At 42.0% G+C, this 20,705-nt stretch overlaps 1 protein-coding gene and 1 non-coding gene across 4 annotated transcripts in view; both read left to right on the forward strand.

Annotated features, from left to right (window-relative positions):
* Window positions 1–20,705, forward strand: part of TNPO2 (transportin 2) — a 33,515-nt gene that overhangs the window by 6,268 nt on the left and 6,542 nt on the right. For all 3 annotated transcript variants that reach the window (XM_048490017.1, XM_048490016.1, XM_048490018.1), the window contains exons 4-23: window positions 2,036–2,185; window positions 3,098–3,204; window positions 4,129–4,262; window positions 5,015–5,096; window positions 6,513–6,635; window positions 7,178–7,296; window positions 8,189–8,249; window positions 10,117–10,285; window positions 11,769–11,921; window positions 12,031–12,256; window positions 12,638–12,809; window positions 13,465–13,551; window positions 13,929–14,036; window positions 14,270–14,428; window positions 16,080–16,167; window positions 16,975–17,073; window positions 17,604–17,699; window positions 18,225–18,300; window positions 19,311–19,410; window positions 20,482–20,556. In XM_048490017.1, coding sequence (XP_048345974.1) covers window positions 2,036–2,185; window positions 3,098–3,204; window positions 4,129–4,262; window positions 5,015–5,096; window positions 6,513–6,635; window positions 7,178–7,296; window positions 8,189–8,249; window positions 10,117–10,285; window positions 11,769–11,921; window positions 12,031–12,256; window positions 12,638–12,809; window positions 13,465–13,551; window positions 13,929–14,036; window positions 14,270–14,428; window positions 16,080–16,167; window positions 16,975–17,073; window positions 17,604–17,699; window positions 18,225–18,300; window positions 19,311–19,410; window positions 20,482–20,556 — 2,384 coding nt within the window. The remainder of the gene's footprint in view (window positions 1–2,035; window positions 2,186–3,097; window positions 3,205–4,128; window positions 4,263–5,014; window positions 5,097–6,512; window positions 6,636–7,177; window positions 7,297–8,188; window positions 8,250–10,116; window positions 10,286–11,768; window positions 11,922–12,030; window positions 12,257–12,637; window positions 12,810–13,464; window positions 13,552–13,928; window positions 14,037–14,269; window positions 14,429–16,079; window positions 16,168–16,974; window positions 17,074–17,603; window positions 17,700–18,224; window positions 18,301–19,310; window positions 19,411–20,481; window positions 20,557–20,705) is intronic.
* Window positions 9,470–9,537, forward strand: LOC125430363. The gene has a single exon (XR_007244149.1). It is a non-coding gene; the product is annotated as a small nucleolar RNA SNORD41 (small nucleolar RNA).

The raw sequence follows: 20,705 nt of genomic DNA on the forward strand, positions 1-20,705 counted from the left end.
AGATCAAGTTTGGTCTTTGAGAATGACTAATCAAATCTATGTTCAAAGAAAAAGTTGGCATCCAGTGATACTGCCATTACAGCATTCTGCTGTCAAGTGTATAGGCCAGCCCAGCTCCTTGTACTTGAGTTGTGACAGTAAGTAATGGTCAGTTTATTGAACTGGAAGAAATTCCAGTCCTTCTGGTGCTGAACTAGTAGTTGGCAGCCATTCTTCTCTGTGTGTTGTCTTTAGAGTCAAAGGTAGATGGACAAGGATGTAGGAAGTGGATGCGCGAAAGCCACTCCACAGGTTTTGACAACTACTGCTTAGTAAAATGAATGTTATACTGTTTTATTCAAGAGAGCATTTCAAGGGTTAATGTTCAGTTGATGTGTTTGGAAGGGGGACTATGATAGTGTCTGTACAAGGGTAAGGAATGCAGCCCCATTGTAACTGAACAAATGACAAGGGAGGGACTCTGAAGATAAAAGTGCTGTCTGACCTTGATGACCAAAGGTCTTTAGCAGTTTTCTAAATTTATAATCTTAAAATTGCAGCTTTTTGTGTAAGCCTTTATCTTTGTGACTTGGAAAAATGCACCTTTTCTGTCCATCTGTTGTGTGCCCCCCCGCCCCCGCACCCGGCCTCGGTAGAACTTTGTTACAAGTACAAATACCTTTATTGGGATAAAGAACTTACTTTTGCTGTTTAGCTGAGAACTGAGCTTTTTTTTTCCTCTTGAACAAACAAGTCTGTAAAATAATAGACTTAATTAGTTGACTCAATAAGAGATCCGGTTAGCTATTTTATGGTCTTTGGGGTTTATGTAGCAAATATTGGGTTTGCTCAAAGAAGTGCCCTGTTGCTGTGAATCTTGCAGTCTGTTTCCATTAGACTTGCCTGTAAAAATCTGACTAAACTGAATGGCTCATTCACTGAGACCTATGTAGCTGTATTTACTACTTCTGAAATTGATTACACATAACCACTTCACAAAAATGTGAAGTAGCAGCATTTAATTTGTCCAATTTTGTTTTTCTGTTAATTCAATAGTCGGGTTATGGCCACTCCACTGTTGCTAACTAATGTGAAAAGCTAAGGTAAGAACAGTGGTTGTCAACATTGCTGTGAGTTCTAGTGAGAGCAAATCGTATAAAAATATGCTACCTTGTGTATCCTACCAACAATATTAAACTAGTGTAACTGGAAAGTATGCCAAGTCTGAAGATTTTCATGGGGTGAATTGAGCAAATGAGAATTATCTGAAAAAAATCTGATTGTGATAAATTGAAGCATTTGTGCCCTACCTAAAAAAACTGCATAACATAATAAGGCGCTTTCAAATAAAACTAGTACATGGACATAGCACACATTAAGATGTAAGATATTTCATGAATGTATGTCCCCCAATCTGTGCTTGGTTGACTGATGTCTTGCAAAGTCTGATCTTATATGAATGTTGGGTATTCTGTGTCATTGCATAGCCCAGTGGTTCTCAACCTTCCTAATGCCGCAACCCCTTAATACAGTTCCTCATGTTGTGGTGACCCCCAACCCTAACATTTATCCATTTTACAGATGGAGGACACTAATGCAGAGAGTCTTAGGTGATCCCTGTGAAAGGGTCATTCGACCCCCAAAGGGGTTGCGACCCACAGGTTGAGAACCAATGGCATAGCCTAAGTCTTGACATTTTGTTCAGCTTCTTGGCTAAATAAAATGCTGCTCTGTGCCTGGCATCAGAACCAGGTAATAAATATGATATTCCAATCAGGTTTCTGTAGGCAAAAATGTATCTAACATTCTTGTGTAAGAGGGTTGTGAGAGAGGATCATGAGTAAAGCATGTTAGAAAATTGCATATGGTTGTAAATAAGTGCTTCAGTTCATGGCATCTGAATAATCGGTCTTGGTGATGACATCTTTTTAGCTGACCTCGTCAGGTCACTGCCTCGTCTCCTCCCCCCAACCCCAGCTTGTGTATCTCCTCTGTGGCAAGTCATAATGGGTCTGACGGAATAAATTTCTTCTCCAAAAATGATCTCTGTCAACAGATGAACCAACACGTTCTTTGAGCGGTCTGATCCTGAAGAACAACGTGAAAGCTCATTACCAGAGTTTCCCTCAGCCTGTTGCAGAATTCATCAAGCAAGAATGTCTTAACAACATAGGAGATGCTTCTTCTTTGATCAGAGCTACCATTGGTAAGTATCAGAGAAATGGTACGGGATAAGTGGATTTGTATCTAAAAAGCTGGATTTGTATTTTGGAAGCAGTGTTAGATGACTCTTCACGCAATAAAGCTTATAGAATGTGATCACGAAGAGTTGCATTATAGTTGTAAATTAATAAATGCTTTGAATATTTACATTCCCAATGAGGCCTTTTCTAATAGGTTCTTCTGTTTGTGCTTCTTCAGAAATAAAAGGCTGATTTAACAAAAAACAAAATGTTCAGAACACCATGCAATTTGTAAGCCTATGGGTACAGGTCAGATTTTTTAAAATCTATGTGCTGGCCCATTTGCAAATATTTCATGGCAACGTTCATAAAATGTGTAAATCTGTCATGGTCAGTGTAGAACCATGAAAAGATCATGGTATTGATTGAGGGTATCTGTGTTGTTGCAGATTTATTTAAGCTACAAAGTGGGATTCCTCTCAGAGGTCTCACATGCAAAATCTGTGTGCTGGATGGAATATATTTTAGAATTCTCTGCATATGTTGTTTGTAAGTTTTCAACTTGTGTCACAACAGGTGATTGGTAAGAAAGACCCTTGTATATTTTAAACAGTTATACCCTGCACTAGATGTTCTTATTGGGGATCCAAAGCACTTACAACATTTTTCTCTCTTCTGTTTTATCCCCATGGCAACCGCCCTATGTTAGGTCAGACAGTGAACTTCCGTGGTCGAGTAGGAATCTGAACCTCTCTCCCAGATAGTCCATCACTCACGATCACACAACACTGTTTCAGGGCAACCAGCATAGATGGTTTAAACTTCTTTCTTTTGACATTGGAAGCTAAAATAGTGTTAAACTGCTTAAGCTAATGAGCCCTAACATGGGCTTGTGGACAAACATTACATTGCAGCTTATTGCTTTCTTCTGCCAGGAATTCTTATTACCACCATTGCATCGAAGGGAGAGCTGCAGATGTGGCCAGAACTTCTGCCTCAGCTCTGCAATTTGCTCAACTCTGAGGACTATAACACCTGTGAGGTGAGGGGGAAAGTTCTGAGCCTTAACTGAAGGCATGTTTTCAGCCAGCAACAAGCTGAAAGATCTTTTGGGAATGTCGTGTGGGGAGTGCATACTTGATGGCATGTTCTGGGTTTTAAGCTCCAGTGGTTGTAGCCCAGCAACTCACGCCACAGTTTAGTTTTATTAACGTGACTTATATGTGAATCCTGTGCTTATCTGACTGTAAGATCTATTGGACAAAGTGAGATTGTATTCTGAGTAAATATGCACTGCCTTCTGCTGAGCAAGGATAAGTTTTAAAACAAAATGGTTGTTCATCCAGCCTGATGGAAACGTAGTTGATTCCCATAGCAGCAAAAACTTGTTGGGTATACAAGTACAACTATTTAAGTACAACTTCTGCTTCACAGGGAGTGACACCACTTTCACCTATACTGTAAAATATCTGGTTCAATTAGATTGCTAGGAAGAGGTATGTGAAAGAGGAATTGGCTTGAACTATATGGTAGGTGAGAGAACAGAGAATTAATCTGATGTTATCAATCTGAAATTTTCCTGTTTCCATAATTCCTAGTGAATGGGTAGCTACAGTCTGCTCCTTACTTCCTATTTATCAGAATGCTCCTAATGGGGGGTTTCTCTTTAAACCTATTGCTTCTTCTCTTCCAACATTCCTAATTATTTAGGCAGTTAGTTGGCACATCTTAGCCTGTTGCGTGGGATGTCTGGCTGAGGGTAGGAGGACAGCACGTTCTTTCAAATTGGCAGCCTGTCACTTCGAAGTCTTCCCTTTACCACAGCTCTTATCAGAATGAACGCAGCTCATGCAAGAACAATTAGAATACCCTAGCCTGGCCAGAATGATAGGTTTTCAAATGAAACCTGAATGCTCTTTTACCTGTCTAATGCGGGATGTTGGTGCTGACTTGTCGTGCTCTTTAGGGGGCCTTTGGTGCCTTACAGAAGATCTGTGAAGACTCCTCTGAGCTCTTGGACAGTGATGCTCTCAATCGGCCACTTAATGTCATGATCCCAAAGTTTCTACAGTTCTTCAAGCACTGCAGCCCCAAAATTAGGTGTGTGCGTTCTTTCCTACTGATGTCTGTTATGTATTCCATGAGTTGAGCTAAGATCAACTCTTGTTTGAGAATTCTGTTGAAGTGGGTAGTCATCCGATGCTTCCCATTTCTCTGAAGAGGGGGTTATGCTGTGTTCTGGATAAGGAGTAGGAGCTTTCCAGCCTTTTATTTCATTCAAAATCAGAAAACTCAAGAAAGATCAATTAGCTATTTCCCCCCATCAGAGTTAGCCGTTTTGACTATATTCATCTTGTATGTAAAACTTCTGGAGGTTAATAGAATTTTGTTAACTCTTTGAAAAATTAGCTTATGTCATAATTTGCATATTTTGAGAAATATCTTTGACTCTTGAAAAAGGAATTATTTCTAAAAATCTGTCATTCAAGCAGTCTTTAATTACATGAAGATTTTGAAGAAACCCCCTAGATGCTATTTATTTGATTAGAACCAGAATGGCACTTGCATGAAGAATACCTTTTTAATCTTCATTTACTGGCTTATTTCATGGATGGGAAATACAGAATTTGGTGACAAACTACGGTGTGTTTTCTCCTTTGGAAATGCAGTAGCATACACAGAACATTGGTCTGTTTTGTTAAGCTTAGCCTTTTTCCCTCAGTGTGAATGGTTATCTAGAACTAGCTGGAACTGCATTCGAACCCAGAGCATGAATTGTTCGTTGGGTTGTATGAGTGTAGTAGTGGCTGTAATCAACAGTTGCTTTACCTGTTTTGCTCTTTCTTCATCAGGTCCCATGCCATTGCCTGTGTTAACCAGTTCATCATGGACAGGGCCCAAGCACTGATGGATAACATTGACACTTTCATTGAGGTGAAGTGAATGTTCCTGTGCCCTTGGTTCCTGTTGGGAGTGAAGGCTTCACAACCCATGGCTCACTGCGAACTAAGCCCATGGCTTTCCACATTAACTTGTCTGTTGAGAAACCCTGCTGTGGGAATTCTTTGTATTACAGCAGGTTCTAGATCATGTTCCAGGATATTCCCAGTTCACCCTTGACACTGATCTGGCCTGTTGAGCTTCATTATTATCATGGGGGAACTGTGCATGTCCTAAATGCACCCTTCGCTTCTTCAGCTACACAGCTGGGAAAGGTTAGTAGTGGGTGGATATCAGTGTTGCAGAGAATTCCCCGTCGCTACTAAGGAATGCCTAGTGTGAGTTTCCCAGAGTTTCTAAGAATACCACTGGAAAATCCGTTGCATTTAGGCTAACAGAATCCCTCCGTAGTGAAATGAGGCCCACCTTCCCTTCCAAAAGTAGCCATATATACAGCTATCTCCTTTAGTGAGTTCAGTGGGTTTCAACTCCTGGTTCTTTCCTCTACTGTGCAACCAGTTCTAATGGGAAATCTTTGGCTTTCTTTGTCTCAGTCACTTTTAAGTGCAGTAACTTCCTGTCCATGGCCAGAGACAGCCTTAGAAAACACAGGTTGCAATGCAGAAAGTAAGGTATTTTGCTCTTAATGGTGGCCTTGTTCCTCTGTCTCAGATGTAGATAAATGTAGTGGTTTGTATCCAGCCACCGAATTCTGGAGGTATGAGTACAATTCCATGTACGGGGATGATGATTTCTGCTCAATATCCCTGTCTGTTGATCATCTCACTTTGGCCCGGGTAATATTCTTGAGGGTTCACTAATCCAAGGAAACAAAATTTCCAGGGGCTCAACTGACAGCAGCAGGAGGGAAAAGCAGAAAAGTCCAGCATTTAGCTATATATTTTTTAGATTGATAGATGCATCAATCACTTGAAGTTTTTACAGACACAATACCTTTTTATTTTCAAGTGCAAAGGTAGCACAAGATAACAATCTTGTGCTACCTTTGCACTTGAAAATAAAAAGGTATTGTGTCTGTAAAAACGTCAGGTGTTCATAAGATAGAGCTTGTTTGTGTATGCCTGTTCTTTCTTTTACAGACTGTGCATGACGTTGACACTACCCCTCTACTTGTAAAAAAAGAAACTATGGAGAAATTGTTACACCACTTTGTTAAATGTATTTATTGACAAAATAATCCATGAACACAATTCTTCACTACTTATAACAGGCAACCTTGCTGGCTTCACTATAGCAATTTCTAGAGGAATCAGCAGTGGCGTGCTTGTCTTTGGTTTGGGTCGGTTGACTAGAGGGCAGGGATAGGATGGGAATCCTTGTCTGAAGAATTTTTTACGAGTACTTTTAATATATATAATTTTGAATGTTAATTCTTCCTGGTTTTGGCAGCATCTCTTTGCCCTGGCAGTAGACGATGATCCTGAGGTTCGAAAAAATGTTTGCCGAGCGCTGGTGATGTTGCTTGAGGTGCGGATCGACCGATTAATCCCACACATGCATAGTATCATTCAGGTAAGTGTCCTTTCTCTGCCAAGCGTGTCCCCATAAGATCCTGACTTGAAAAGTTTTGACAAATCCAGTGGAGGTTGGCACGAGCTCACTGCTGCAAAAAGAGGATGTATGCTTACCAGCTAACTTATGTCACTGGTGAATTGTCCTGGCTTCTGCTTCCTGCTTCTTTCCTGGCAGTCTTGTAATTGAAAACTTTTGTGCCAGGGTTGGCTTCCTTGGTTTTGCTTTAGGGTTGTTGGTTTTAGCCTCTAGAAGTGGAATGGGTGATAAAAGTGGAACTGAGCTGATATGGTTTCACCTCCTGATAGCATTCCATGGTACCCAGTCACTGCTGTTTCAGTGGGTGGCTTTATGCTGCCGTTGTTGTTTTGTTTTATTTTGTAGGAGTGTTTGCCCTGTTAAGTTCTGTAGCTGACCTGACAGACCAAACCCCAAATTCTGTGTCCTTTTGATTATATACTACTGATTTTGGTGTTCTGTGCTGTAGCCAGTGAGTGGGACTGAGCCAGAGTGTTTTGTTTCTTCTTTTGTCTCTCCCTTAGTACATGTTGCAGAGGACCCAGGACAGTGATGAGAATGTGGCATTGGAGGCATGTGAATTTTGGCTGACCCTGGCTGAGCAGCCTATCTGCAAGGAGGTGCTCTCTTCACATCTGGTGCAGTGAGTCGCTTAGCTTCTGTAAGATTAGCTTTGTCCTTGTGGAATTTCAGCTTTGAAGTTTGTGTTTTCTCTGCTTCCAGCTAAAAGGCAGCATGGTTGTATGTGTGGTGAAGGAACGATGAATCATGGAGGCCCTTATATATTATTGGTCCGTTTTTACATTTGAAGCTTCACGGATGGGCTAAACAGTCTACATTCACCTTCTATTTATTTGTGTTACCATTGCATTCTTAAGCAGTTGCTCTATGCAAAAAGAAATGAAAGGGGAAAACTGGTTAGCTGCCTAGGCTAACTCCACTGAGGCTCATGAATGCCTCTGTAGTTGAAGCTGTTTCTTAAAAGTTAAGGAAGGTGCTGCTGCTTTCAAAGGGGGAGCTCAGCAGGCTAGCCTTTACAGGGGGGAATTGAAGTAGAGTTCTTAAGTACTGTTTGCTTCAATTATGCTTTGGGGGGGGGGATTACTGGCGCTTGAGAAGGAACTGCCAGAATCATGCAATATGTTCAAAGGAGTTTAACAGGGTGGGGGAAAGACTGAGGAGCAGGTTCTGTTCCCAAGTCTGCTACACAGTTGCTGTGCACCCTTTTTGTGTGCCTGTATTTGCCTGCTTTTCAGTCTAAAGAAGCAGCCATATGTTTGGCTGTTAATTCTGGCAGTAACCTGGTGTGATTGAATATAATTTATAGCTTGCTGTTGGATTTGCCAGGCTGTGAAGGCCCTAATTGTGTAGATATTTGCTTGCTGCTTTGAATTTGAGTGTCAGTCATTAAAATGCCACCCCCATGTTTTTGGTCCTGTTTGATCATAGCTGGTTTCGCCATCAGCTATGATCGGTGTCGTTCTGTCTTCGATCCCCATTTACTGAATCTTTTTTCCTCTTCCTTCTCTTGACAGGTTGATTCCAATTTTGGTGAATGGAATGAAATATTCTGAAATTGATATCATATTGCTGAAGGTATTTTGGCCATCCAAACAGCTTGGGAAAAGTGGAGTGACTCGTTTCCTCTTCTCCCTTGAATCATACTTCCACACTCCTACATTTCTGTATTAGGTTGTACTTGTAAGATCTTTACCTTAAATTTTTCCTTATGTCATTATTGTTGCTGACACAATACGTGGTAGTGTGGTTCACTCTGAGGAAGTCAAGCAGTTGTCTTCCATTGGTGCTGCTAGGGCATTGTACTTTCCATTTGTACCTCTCTTACTTTTGAGATTCAGCCTGTCTACTTTTGACCACAGCAGTACAATTATATTAAGCCATATTTGTATAAAAAGTGAGCATACTGCTCGTATCCCAGGCCTTCCAGTTCATTTAGCCATCTATGCACAATTGGTGTTTTTTGGATGGTCCTTCTCTACTGAGGTCAGAGGTGGAACTTGTGAGAGTTCAGTGGCTTACTTGCCAGTGAGTCTGTAGTACCATGGGCTAGGAGGGGAGCTTCTTCGCTGCAGACAGCATGATAAATTGCACTCATATACAGCTGTATTGCTTCACAAGAAAATTTCTCAGGTATATGGGCCAGATCAGTTGAGTTCTAATGCCAACTTTTTCAGTTGGATAACGCTTGATGGGCATGGAAAGCTGGTGTTCCTCCCTGTGGCTTCTGTTGCCGCACAGTTTATCGTTAAGGATCTGTTGCTTGTTGGAAATTCTGTATAGTTCCTGAAAGGGAAATACAGGAATATTTATAAGTGTCCGGTGAGTCTCACAGAGACTGCTCCAAATCCCAACTCCACTATGACACTTGCTGGCCAAGCTCGGACTGTCCTTTGTCTCAGCCTAGTTGGCTTTGCAGGATAAAATGAGGAGGTCGGAACTGTGTCACTCTTTTCCAAAGAAAGGCTTTATCTTAGTGCAGAAGAAATATTTACAGTGCAGTTCAGTTTCACTTTGCTCTCCGCTCTCCAGCTGCCAGCAATCATACACTCCCACTCAAACTAAACTTCAACAACGCCACGCCACACTCACTTTGAGACAGTTATATAGAGTCACTATCCAATCAGCTTGTCAGAGAAATTGCTGACTAGCACATTTTCCTTTGACAGCTGCTGATCTAGATCTGAATATGTCAGTGCTTATTTCATTTAGCTCAACATTCTGCTGCTCTGATCTGACTGGGAGAAGGATTGAATAGACATGTGTGAACAAGCCAAATAATTATTGTTCATGCCTTTGTGGAAGTGATGCAGACCTTCAACCTGACAACAATGATGTCTTGTTGTATTCATACTGTCTGATCCATAGAGGCATGGTCTGAGGGATACAGGAAGACTTTTGCAGTGCTCATGTTTAGGGAACAGAAGATGGGACAGCTGGGACTCTCATTTATTACTTCAGAGATTTCCATTCTACTGGACATTATATGACAGCTATGGTAATTGGTTAAAAATGTTATTCAGTGGCATTTTGAAAAGTCTTAGATGTATCAAATGGGTTTGTGCTTGGTTGGTAGGAAGGCTGTCAGAGTGAAATTGTGGGAAGGGCAGCACATGTCTTGCTTGGTTCTTGCATTTGTCGGCCTTCTCTTGAGATTGCTGTATAGGTTTAGGGCAGGGGTCTTCAAACTATGCCCCTCCAGATGTTCATGGACTACAATTCACATCAGCCCCTGACAGCATGGCCAAGTGGCAGGGCTGATGGGAATTGTAGTCCATGAACATCTGGAGGGCCATAGTTTGAAGACACCTGGTTTAGGGGCACAGATCAGCACCTGTGCTGGAGGGTCAAATGGAGTAGTGTTCTGGTTTCCAAGGTGTCGTTTTTTGGCAGGTGAGGCTCCCTGTCTAATGGGTTTACACATTCCCCTTCCCCTTCCTTGCAGGGGGATGTAGAAGAAGATGAGGCCATCCCTGATAGCGAACAGGATATTAAGCCTCGTTTCCACAAGTCACGCACGGTTACTCTGCAGCATGAAGAAGAGCGGCTGCAGGATGATGAAGATGGAGAGGATGAGGATGATGATGACGATACACTGTCTGACTGGAATCTGAGTGCGTAGTTAGTTCTTGGGATTGGTGGGGTACTAATTTTAATGGTACTAAGAGCCAGTCAATTAGGCCAGGAAGGTATGTAATATGTTGCAGAAGATTGAGGCAAATTGGAAGTGTTCCATAGCTGTTCTCTGGCCAGTGAATGGCAGCCTCCATATATGAAACTGCTCCATGTTTTCTTCAGGCAGCTGCTTTACATACCATGGGAAAATGTTATTTCTCCATGGTACCTGCTTTTTAACAGCTGGGGCTCTTGTGCACTATTTAAAATCTAACTCGAGTCGGGGGTGTGGGGTGGGATGGAACCCAAAGGTTGTTAATGGCTGGTTACACATGGCGAGGTTCCTGTGACTTCAAAGATAATTGGCTGGGGAGTCTTTGTTTCAAAGCATGTTCGGCATCATTACCCACTGCCCTGTTCGCAAGAGGGCAGGCATTACCTGAAAGCTGACTTTTTGCTTGTGTGTGTCTGTGGGGGGGGATGTTTTGCATGTTCTCTGTCGTGTATGTGTGCTTTAATTTTTAATATATTTAAGTTTTATCTTTAATCTTATTGATAGATCAATATATCAATCTATCGATGGATCAATAGATCGACATAAAAAGTTGAACTATTAAAGAAAAGTCTTGAATATGGCTGGCATCTGTAGACTTTGCCCAAACACTGATTGTCTTTTATGGTGGGAAGTGAGGGGGGAGTAATGGTGGTTTGCAGACTGCAAAACTGCTCAAGGACAACATGAACTGCCATTTGCTAAGCTCCCCAGGTTCATGATAGTCTGTCTCCCGATGCACTGTAAACCCAAGCATCAAGACCAACAGGCTTTTCCCAGTTTTGTCTGAAATCACTGATTGCTTGTGTTTAGAACTATGAAGCTGGAAACATCCCAGATTGTTGATCAGATGCAGGGCAAATTAGGTGTTTGGGCTGATCGACTAATTATTTTTACTTTTTTTTAGTGTTAGTATAGCTCTGTTGATATGGTTATTTATTTATTTTTCCAAAATCTTAAGATCTGAAGGTATGGAGAGCAAGGAGACAATGGGCAACAGAAGTGATACAACAGGACAGGAAGTGGGAAATAGTCGGCAACAGGGAAGAGAGTGAGGGGGAAAAGTGCAAAGCAACATGAGGGAAGGGAGAGTAAGACTAGGCAGGCTAACTGCGGGCGGAGGGAAGAGGTCCGGGGCAAAGCTGTGCCTGGCAGTGAAGCAAAATTAAAATCATGCTATAAGAGGATTTGCTTGCCACTGAGAGAGTGGAAAGTGAAAGCGGGGCTAGAGGAAATACAAGAAACTTTGCATTTGCCTCCACCACACAGCAAACACTTTGTGTATAATCAGCCATGTTTGTGGCATGAGTGGAGGTCCTAAAGTAGTAAATATCAAGGTTCAAAGATTCTACCTTCAAGGAGCAACTGTGTCTGTTGTCTGAACCCATAGTAGATATCTTCCTACTACACAGTCCACTTCTTTCCTTCAGGAAAATGCTCTGCTGCAGCCCTTGATGTCTTAGCCAATGTCTTCAGAGATGAGCTTCTCCCACACCTGCTCCTGCTGCTCAAGGGGCTGCTCTTCCACCCTGAGTGGGTCATCAAGGAGTCAGGGATCCTTGTTCTAGGAGCCATTGCTGAAGGTAAGGCTACAGTTATTTGATTCAGCAAGGGGTTGGTCTTTGGCAGTTACCTTACATTAGTAGAGAATTGGTAACCTTGGATTTCTAAAGAACTGTTTTGCTTTTCTAGGCTGTATGCAGGGCATGGTTCCCTACCTCCCAGAGCTGATTCCTCACTTAATTCAGTGTCTCTCTGACAAGAAGGCCCTAGTGCGTTCCATTGCCTGCTGGACCCTGAGCCGATATGCCCACTGGGTTGTGAGCCAACCCCCAGACATGTATCTCAAGCCTCTAATGACGGAGCTGCTAAAGCGGATTCTTGATAGCAACAAGAGAGTGCAAGAGGCTGCTTGCAGGTAACTTGTTCACAGGCATCACTTTAATTGATGTATGTGAAATACATTGTTAGTGGCACAGAGCTACAGGTTAGCTTTATTAGTCGCACAGGGTTTTCTCTGGATGTCATGATGAATGAAGTTTGATCTCTGCAATCATGTATTCATACTGTCATGTATTCATACTGTCTGCTCCCGAAAAATGCCCTGATACGTGAGATCAAATGTAGGACCTTGAAGGCTTTAGATAAATCTCTTATGTTGAGACTGCTAACCAAAGTTTTTAGAAATATAAAAATTGGCGAGGTTGCTGTGAGTTTTCATTTTCCTTCCCAGCTGTTTCTAGGGCTTCTCTAACCTTATCACTGACCAACTCCTGTTTTCTTGTAACTTTAATTTCAGTGCGTTTGCCACCCTTGAGGAGGAGGCATGCACTGAGCTGGTCCCGTATCTCAGCTTCATCCTGGATACTTTGGTTTTTGCCTTTGGGAAGTACCAGCACAAGAACCTGCTGATCCTGTATGATGCAATTGGTACTTTGGCTGATTCTGTTGGGCACCACCTTAACCAACCGGTATGTGCATTCTTCCTTTGGTACCACAGTTTGCTGATTTGCCTGGTGCTGCGCCACTTAAAGGTGTAATCAGTAGATGGACCAGATGTCTCCAACAAGTCAGTTTCTTTGAAGCTAAGGCTCTACGAGTGGAATTTCTAAAGAAGGGAAGTACCAAAATGTGTTGAAGCTCTCAAATAGTAGTATGTCACACCTTTGCAGTTTTACTTGTCAAGTTTGTTTACGTTGTCCAGTTTCTCATCCTCTGAGATTTTTAAATAGTATTATTTAAAAACACCTCTTTTAGGGTCAGGCTAAATAAAGACAGGTCACAGGTCCCCCAACTTCTTCTAATATAGATTTTGGTTATCAATCAGGCTCAAGTTTTTATGAGTAAGGGGGGTTGGAAGCATTCACAGATCTCCAGTAAATATTACCTATGTATGTGAAATTTTAGAATTGCTTCTTGCTGTCAACTCAGAGTAAATGAAATCAGAGTATTGTTGTGGCCTTTAGTTAGCTGTAAGCCTAGAAACTGTGATGACATAATTCAAGACATTCGAATCCTGAAGCGATGTGTTGAATGATTGTGGTTCTGAAGTTTTCTGGATTTAGTTTGTAATTCTGGAGATGGTTGACTTCAATTAAGTTGTAACCATGGTGTTCCCTTCCCCAGGAGTACATCCAGAAACTGATGCCCCCATTAATCCAGAAGTGGAATGAGTTGAAGGATGAAGACAAGGATCTTTTCCCTCTCTTGGAAGTGAGTTGTCAGCTGTTATTGGCTTGACTGGGCCCTTTCAGTTGAAAAGCGCTAAGTCAGTAGTGATAAGGCTGTGTTTGAATCTAAGGCAGATCCATTAGAAAACGAATCATGCCATCTGTGTAATTGAGAATGAAGTGAAAATCATTTGTGCATTTTGGAAAAATGTAGGTTGTCTTATTCTTACCTGTACAACTTGCTGTCTGGCCATTGGTAAACCATTAGCCATTGAAAGGAAATGTGCATAACAGCAGTTTTCTTTCAGAATTGAGCTCAGTGGTTCCTCATTAAGTTAATTCAGCGATCATATGGAATGAAATGTGAACCAGGTAGTCTTCCATGCATACCTTATGAGTCAATCTGTTTTCTTTTTGCAGTGTTTGTCATCTGTAGCAACTGCTCTCCAGAGTGGCTTTCTACCATACTGTGAACCTGTCTACCAGCGTTGCGTGACTCTGGTGCAGAAAACCCTTGCTCAAGCCATGGTATTGACAGGCTAGTTGTGGTGGGGATTTTGCGCTGGGGATTAATTGTGGGAGCAAGTCACAACCTAGAATAAATTAAAACAAAGGGTTACATTACTATCTCAGACCCAGTGGATTCATCCGCTGCTTTAGAAGCACAACAATTCTATCCAATGTCATGGTGGATCTTTATATAGTATTGGGAACTGCGTGATTTGTTTGAAGTAAATGGCTTTCCATCCTCCGTTTTACAGATGTATAGTCAACACCCAGACCAATATGAGGCTCCTGATAAAGACTTCATGATTGTAGCTCTGGACTTGCTGAGTGGCTTGGCTGAAGGCCTGGGATGTCACGTGGAGCAGCTCGTAGCACGGAGCAATATTATGACTCTGCTGTTCCAGTGCATGCAGGTGGGATAACGTTCCAATGCAGAGTGTACATTTAGGGCCAGATTAGGTTCCAGAACTCTTTTTAAACAGTCTATGAGAAGCTTAAGTTTTTGTATAAATGTTCTTTAAAAATGGTAATGATCCTATGGTGCTGGGTTGGTGTTGGTAAAATTGCTAATGAGATGGTTGTGATAAAACCAGGAAAGTAAGAACTAAAATGTACAATGATTGGTTTGCATATTGAAGCAGAATGCATATTTCAAAAAGCCAAAGCCTAAAAATATACTAAGGGGCAGAAGGAAATCACAGAATTGTGAGAGAAACAGTTGATGTAGGATGACATTGATGTTCCAAGGAGTCGGTGAGCGGTACGCATACCAGTGCGGGCTTAGAAGAGTTCATTTATTTGGTATTTCCTATGTTCACTTTGGCAATCTGTGAAAAAGAAAAGAGAATTCTGAATTTAATTTGGGACTATTTAGTGAGAAAGCACAAGAGGGTAAAGTGGACTTGGGAATTCATATTGCAAAAGAAGCAAGAAATTTCAGAGTTTAGAAAATATTGTGAAGCCAAAGACTGGTAGCTGTGTATCTTTTGTGCTTGAGAAGAGTGTCTGATGGTTCCAAACCCATTACATATTTTGGAAATATTATTCACTAGCAGTAAAGGCCATTCTAAAAAATACATCAGGCACCAGACAAGTGTTTTGGAGGGGGCAGCAGTGAGTGGGGCTGCTTCTCCCCCTGCAGGTCTTGGGAAGGGAGGTGGGGGCCCACTTCTCTCCCTACCTTGCTTTTTGCTGGCTTGCCATTTGGAACGGGGGATGGTGGAATGGGGATGAAGCTGTGGAAGTGACTCCTGTCTGGTGATTGGTGGGGTGTTAATCTTTGGAACATTCCATCCCTTAGACGATTTTATGGTTTTATTTGACGTATGTCCTGCCTCTCTCCCCAGTGGGGATTCACAGCAGTTTACATTATTCTGTCCCCTCACTATAACCCTGTGAGGTAGGTTAAGGTGTATTTGTGTGAGCCTGGCCCAAGGTATCCCAACTTCTGTTGCAGAGGTGGGATTTGAACTTGGAGATTGTAACACTACACTCAACCCATTACATCACATAGCTGAGACACCCTGCAATGGTGATTTCTTTTCTTATTATCTGGAAGAAGGTCTGTGCCCAATAATAGCCAGATTCCACAGCATCTGTACAAAGCACCTTCATAAAGATATTAACCAAAAAGGTCATCTTTAGTATGAAGTCTCTGCAGCTCCTTAAGAAGAGCAAATCGATTTTTCTATGTGGCTTTTTCATTCATTCATTCATTCATTTATATTTTTATACCGCCTTATCCCCGAGGGGCTCCGGGTGGTGTACAACAAAACTAATACAAAATCAGGTTCGGGAGCAAACTGTACAATTAAACAGCAGCAACCCACAGAGGCTCCATCCGTGTGGGTATTTGTTAAAATGTACTAAATTTCATTAAAAACAGCTGTTAATACCATAGTAGAAGGCGTCCGATAAACCCGTTTTCTTAAAACCCTCCCCAAGGGAGGTTTTTGAGTCATCCACGTTTACTTCTTCCACTGGCAACTAGCTTTAGTGCCAAACTTTGAGACATGGTTCAGTAAAGAATCCAGATAGAACTGGTCCTTCTAACCTTCCTTGCAGGACACTATGCCAGAGGTTCGGCAGAGCTCTTTTGCACTCCTGGGGGATCTTACCAAAGCCTGTTTCATGCACGTCAAGCCATGTATTGGTAGGTACTGAAGACTGTTCCTTGATTCTGGATGTGATATAGTGGTTCCCTCCCTGTGTTCATATTGGTTTGAATCCTGCGATAAATCTCTACTAATAGAAGCTATTTCCATTATTAGAAAGGAAATGCTTCTTAAAAGGCTGCTCCTGGAAGACCAGGAACCCCACATAGCAGCAAGAGGAGCAAGTCATGTCTGCAGCAGCAAGGCTAAGCAGTAAGGCTAACAGGAATTTGCTGTGGGATCAAACCCTTTCTGGGACCCTCTGCATGGTGGAAAGGGCCAGAGCTACCAGTATCAACAACAGCTGTTACAAATGTGTCTGGCTTCGTGGGATTTTATGATGCCACCCTGCCAGTGTGGCTTTGCATAACAGGTTGGCTAAAAGGAGCTGCAGTCATTTCAGTGAAAATGAGGCAAAAGTCTAAAGATACTGTAGAAGACTGGTAGTATTTTAGAAAGAGAGCCAGGAAAGTCTTGAGCACTGCAACTGTTTCCAAATAACAGATTCTTTCTTCATTTTACTTTGCTTTGGCTTTTGAGAAACACTGAACTTAGATTGAGTGGCAGTCCCTTTTAGCAGAGTGCCATACCCTAAAACACGCTGTTTTGACTAAGATTGCGAGGGAGATCCCATGCTGTAGCTGAAAGGGCCTCCTGCTTTTGTGCCTTTACGCAGAGCCCAGTTAAGTAGACCTCAGTCTTGTTTGGGGACTGATTTAATAATGTCTTGCTGCATTTTTCCTTGCCTTGGCTGCCCAGCTGGAACTGACTAGTATTTTCTCTCCCTCTTTCTCTCCCTTCCTTAGCTGAATTCATGCCCATCTTAGGGACCAACTTGAACCCAGAATTCATTTCTGTGTGCAATAATGCCACTTGGGCTATTGGAGAAATCTGCATGCAGATGGGTAAGTGCATCAAGAACCTGCAGTAACATAAGTGTAATCCTTGTGCTATTTTCACTTGGCATTTGTGTACCCTCTTCTTGCATGTCTTAGTCGTGTTAGAATAGGCAGTGGTTGGTCTGTTCAGATTATTAATCCCTGTTTGACTACTTCTGTTAAGGTTCTGCAAGGCACAGCTAAGCTTTTTCTGTTGAAACTAGATCCTTTTATGTCCATAATTTGTCTGTAGCAACATGCTATAGTTGTCTGCCAAGATTTCAGTATGATTTCTCCCCCTCACAACCTCTGACGGTGGCCTCCTCTTTTCTCCTGTGTGTGTAACCTGTTGTTTCATACTTTACTTCCAAGATTGACACAAGTTTCTCTTGGACTTTCCATTAGTCTGTGAACCAGGAAGTCAACTCCATTTGTTTCCTCTTTTGGATTAAAGATGCGGAGTAAAGAGCAGGGTATTGATGGGGTGTAGAGGCAAGGTTCAGGACTCGGACTACTAGAGAAGTACATGGCTCAACTGACTAATATCTTCACACCAGGAGCTGAAATGCAACCATATGTCCAGATGGTCCTGAATAATCTTGTGGAGATCATCAACCGCCCGAATACCCCCAAAACACTTCTGGAGAACACAGGTGAGAGGCATCCTCTTTTTTGCCTAATTGCATTATCTTTAGGTATTATAATTTTCCTGAGCAGTTGTCATTATAAAGGCCGTTTGGGCATCTTCTTGTATGCATCTTGCTTGGAAATGTGATCTGGCCTAATTTTTACTGGAACACATGATCCATTATGCAGAAACTCCTGTCTTGGGATTCTGGGGCTAATCCTCCATTGACCCTGAAGTAAATGTGAGCAAGTTCAGCCTTATTGTTTCTGTTGTGATGCGTCAAAGAACTAGCTTGCTTTCTAGAAGCCTTGCCTGGTCTTCTGTGCTCACTGTAGCTAAACATGGTTACGGAGGTATGTGCTGCACTGGGTTGTGTACTGCTTGTTCTAACCCTTGTTACTACCACACTATGCATTTGGTACAATGTGGGCTAGTCGCAGTGGCCATCTGGCCACATCATCCCTCCTTCCTACATGTCTCTTGATGCTACAGAGTTGACAAGGCTGCTCTCCATGCAGTTGTGACAGGCATGTTTCTTTCCCCTTTCTAGCCATCACGATTGGACGCTTGGGTTACGTCTGCCCTCAGGAGGTGGCACCGATGCTGCAGCAGTTTATCAGACCCTGGTTAGTGTTATACTGAGATAGAAGCCACAGTCTTGGCCCTCACTTTTGGATGGCACACTGGTGCCACCCTTTTAGCTGCCAGCACTCATTGCTTCAAAGTTAGCTAGATATGGATCTTGAGGCAATTTAATTGTTTTGCCTAATGGATACAAGTATCCATACGCTGTCCCTTATATTTATTACTTTATTAGAGAGGTATCACATTTCTCTGTAAAAGGGAGAGATTGCAAGGTACTGTCTATGGCAGAATGCAATTCAGAACACATTCGCTACTGTTATGATGACTGTGTGTATTGTGGCTTGTGTACGGGTCACTAGTTAGTCCCTGTAATGTAGTGGCAAGGAACAGAACTCTTCCAATGCATCCTTCTTTCTTATCTCACCCCACTCCCATTCTGGCAACACTTCAGGTAGCTACATTATTCCCATACTGAATTAATGATGTTTTGAAAACAAAAAGCTGGATTCTGAAGTGCTGTTCCACTGATATAACAGCAGTTAAATAGGCTGAATGGGCACTTCTGCAGATTTCCCTGCTTCCCATGGCCAACCTCTGTTTTGGGTCCACACAGTTCCAGGGAATTCCTTGTCTCTGAGGTGCAGAATATGAAGGACTGCAGCAGCAGGAGGGAAGGTGAAGTTCTGCTGTGCAGATTTCACTTGGCTGGCGACACTTAAGATCAAGCCCAAAGTATAAAGGGCTTTGAAGCATATGTATTTTGATTAAAGGCCTTGAAGTATAGGAATGATATCCTCAAAGGAATGCTAGCAAGTAAAAATTCAGTATAAAAGTGCATACTAGAGAAATGAGGTAATACCAATTTCATCCCTTTGTTCTTCATCAAATGTGTTGCAATGTGTCTGTTAAAACACTAAGCAAGCTCTTCTGTTCCATGTTTATATTGTTGCATGGGTTTGAAGGAACAAGTTAAGGGGTCAGCATTCTTTTTTTTTTCTCCACCTCACCCCCATCACAGTATTGCTATAAAAGTGTTTGCTTTGGCTCACAGGTGTACATCTCTGAGGAACATACGTGATAATGAAGAGAAGGACTCAGCCTTCCGTGGCATCTGTATGATGATTGGAGTAAACCCTGGTGGAGTTGTTCAGGTAACTCTTATGGGTGTTGTTTATCTGGCGGCCAATTCCTAAAAATACCTGAAAGTCACTGTTTTACATGCTTTTATTTATACCCCCCAATTCAAATGGAATATACATCATGAAAGGGCTGACTTAAAGCTCATCAAGAATTTAAATGCTGCGTGTCATCTTTGAAGAAGCAGCGTTGGATTTATATCCCCCTTTTTCTCCTGTAAGGAGACTCAGAGGGGCTGACAATCTCCCTCCCCCCTCCAACACAACAAACACCCTGTGAGGTAAGTGGGGCTGAGAGAGCTCAGAAGAACTGTGACTAGCCCAAGGTTGGAGTGCACAGGCTAATCTGAATTCCCCAGATAAGCCTCCACAGCTCAAGCAGCAGAGTGGGGAATCAAACCTGATTCCTCCAGATTAGAGTTCACCTGCTCTTGACCACTATGCCACGGCTGCTCTCTTTGCTTAAATGGACTTGGATTTCCTAATTCAATACAACTTGCAATAGCTCTACAAGACGGTCTTTTTAAGAAAATTTAATTGGTGCTCTTGACATGTTTTATCAGGCTGTAACATTGTAATATCAAGTAATTTTCACCTACACTTGTGTACTTCTTCCTGAGTATAAATGAACCCTATTTATCTTATTTCATCACTTTTCTTATCTGTTTGAACCTCATGCCTCTCTTGTCATCAGTTTCGTATAACTGCTACTTCTGTTGAAGGAATTCACACCTAACTTTTCTACCTCAATACCTCCCTGTCCCCTTTACATTGAGAATTTACACTGAAAGATTCATGACATGATTCACACCAAGCCTCTCTGCCTCATCTCCTCCTCTGTGCCCTTGTAATGTTGCCAATAAGAATTCCCAGTAATATTTCTTTTCATGTATCCAAAGTGAGCACACTTCATGAACATTCATATTAAAATAATTGTTAGTCTTTGAGTTGCCACTGACAGAGATCAGATTCCTAGATGCAATTCATAGGCCTTCCACAGGTTTAGAATGATGGCAAATCCCTTAATTTTGGTGATGTTAAACCTAGCAGTTTGGCTTTTTCTGAAGCTCTCTCATCCTTCTGTAGGATTTTATTTTCTTCTGTGATGCTGTTGCTTCCTGGGTAAGCCCAAAGGATGACCTGAGGGACATGTTTTATAAGGTATGTTGCTGCAGTGGAGGCTTTTTCAGAAGTAGGCTGAAAGATAGGCTTTTACTTATACATAATTTGTTTGGTCAAGCATTTTTCTTGGGCAAATTTTATTTTTCCTTTATTCAGATTGCTAGGTAGAAATACTTATTGTTGAATTC

The sequence above is a fragment of the Sphaerodactylus townsendi genome, linkage group LG03 (genome assembly GCF_021028975.2).
Source record: "Sphaerodactylus townsendi isolate TG3544 linkage group LG03, MPM_Stown_v2.3, whole genome shotgun sequence".
Classification (NCBI taxonomy): domain Eukaryota; kingdom Metazoa; phylum Chordata; class Lepidosauria; order Squamata; family Sphaerodactylidae; genus Sphaerodactylus; species Sphaerodactylus townsendi.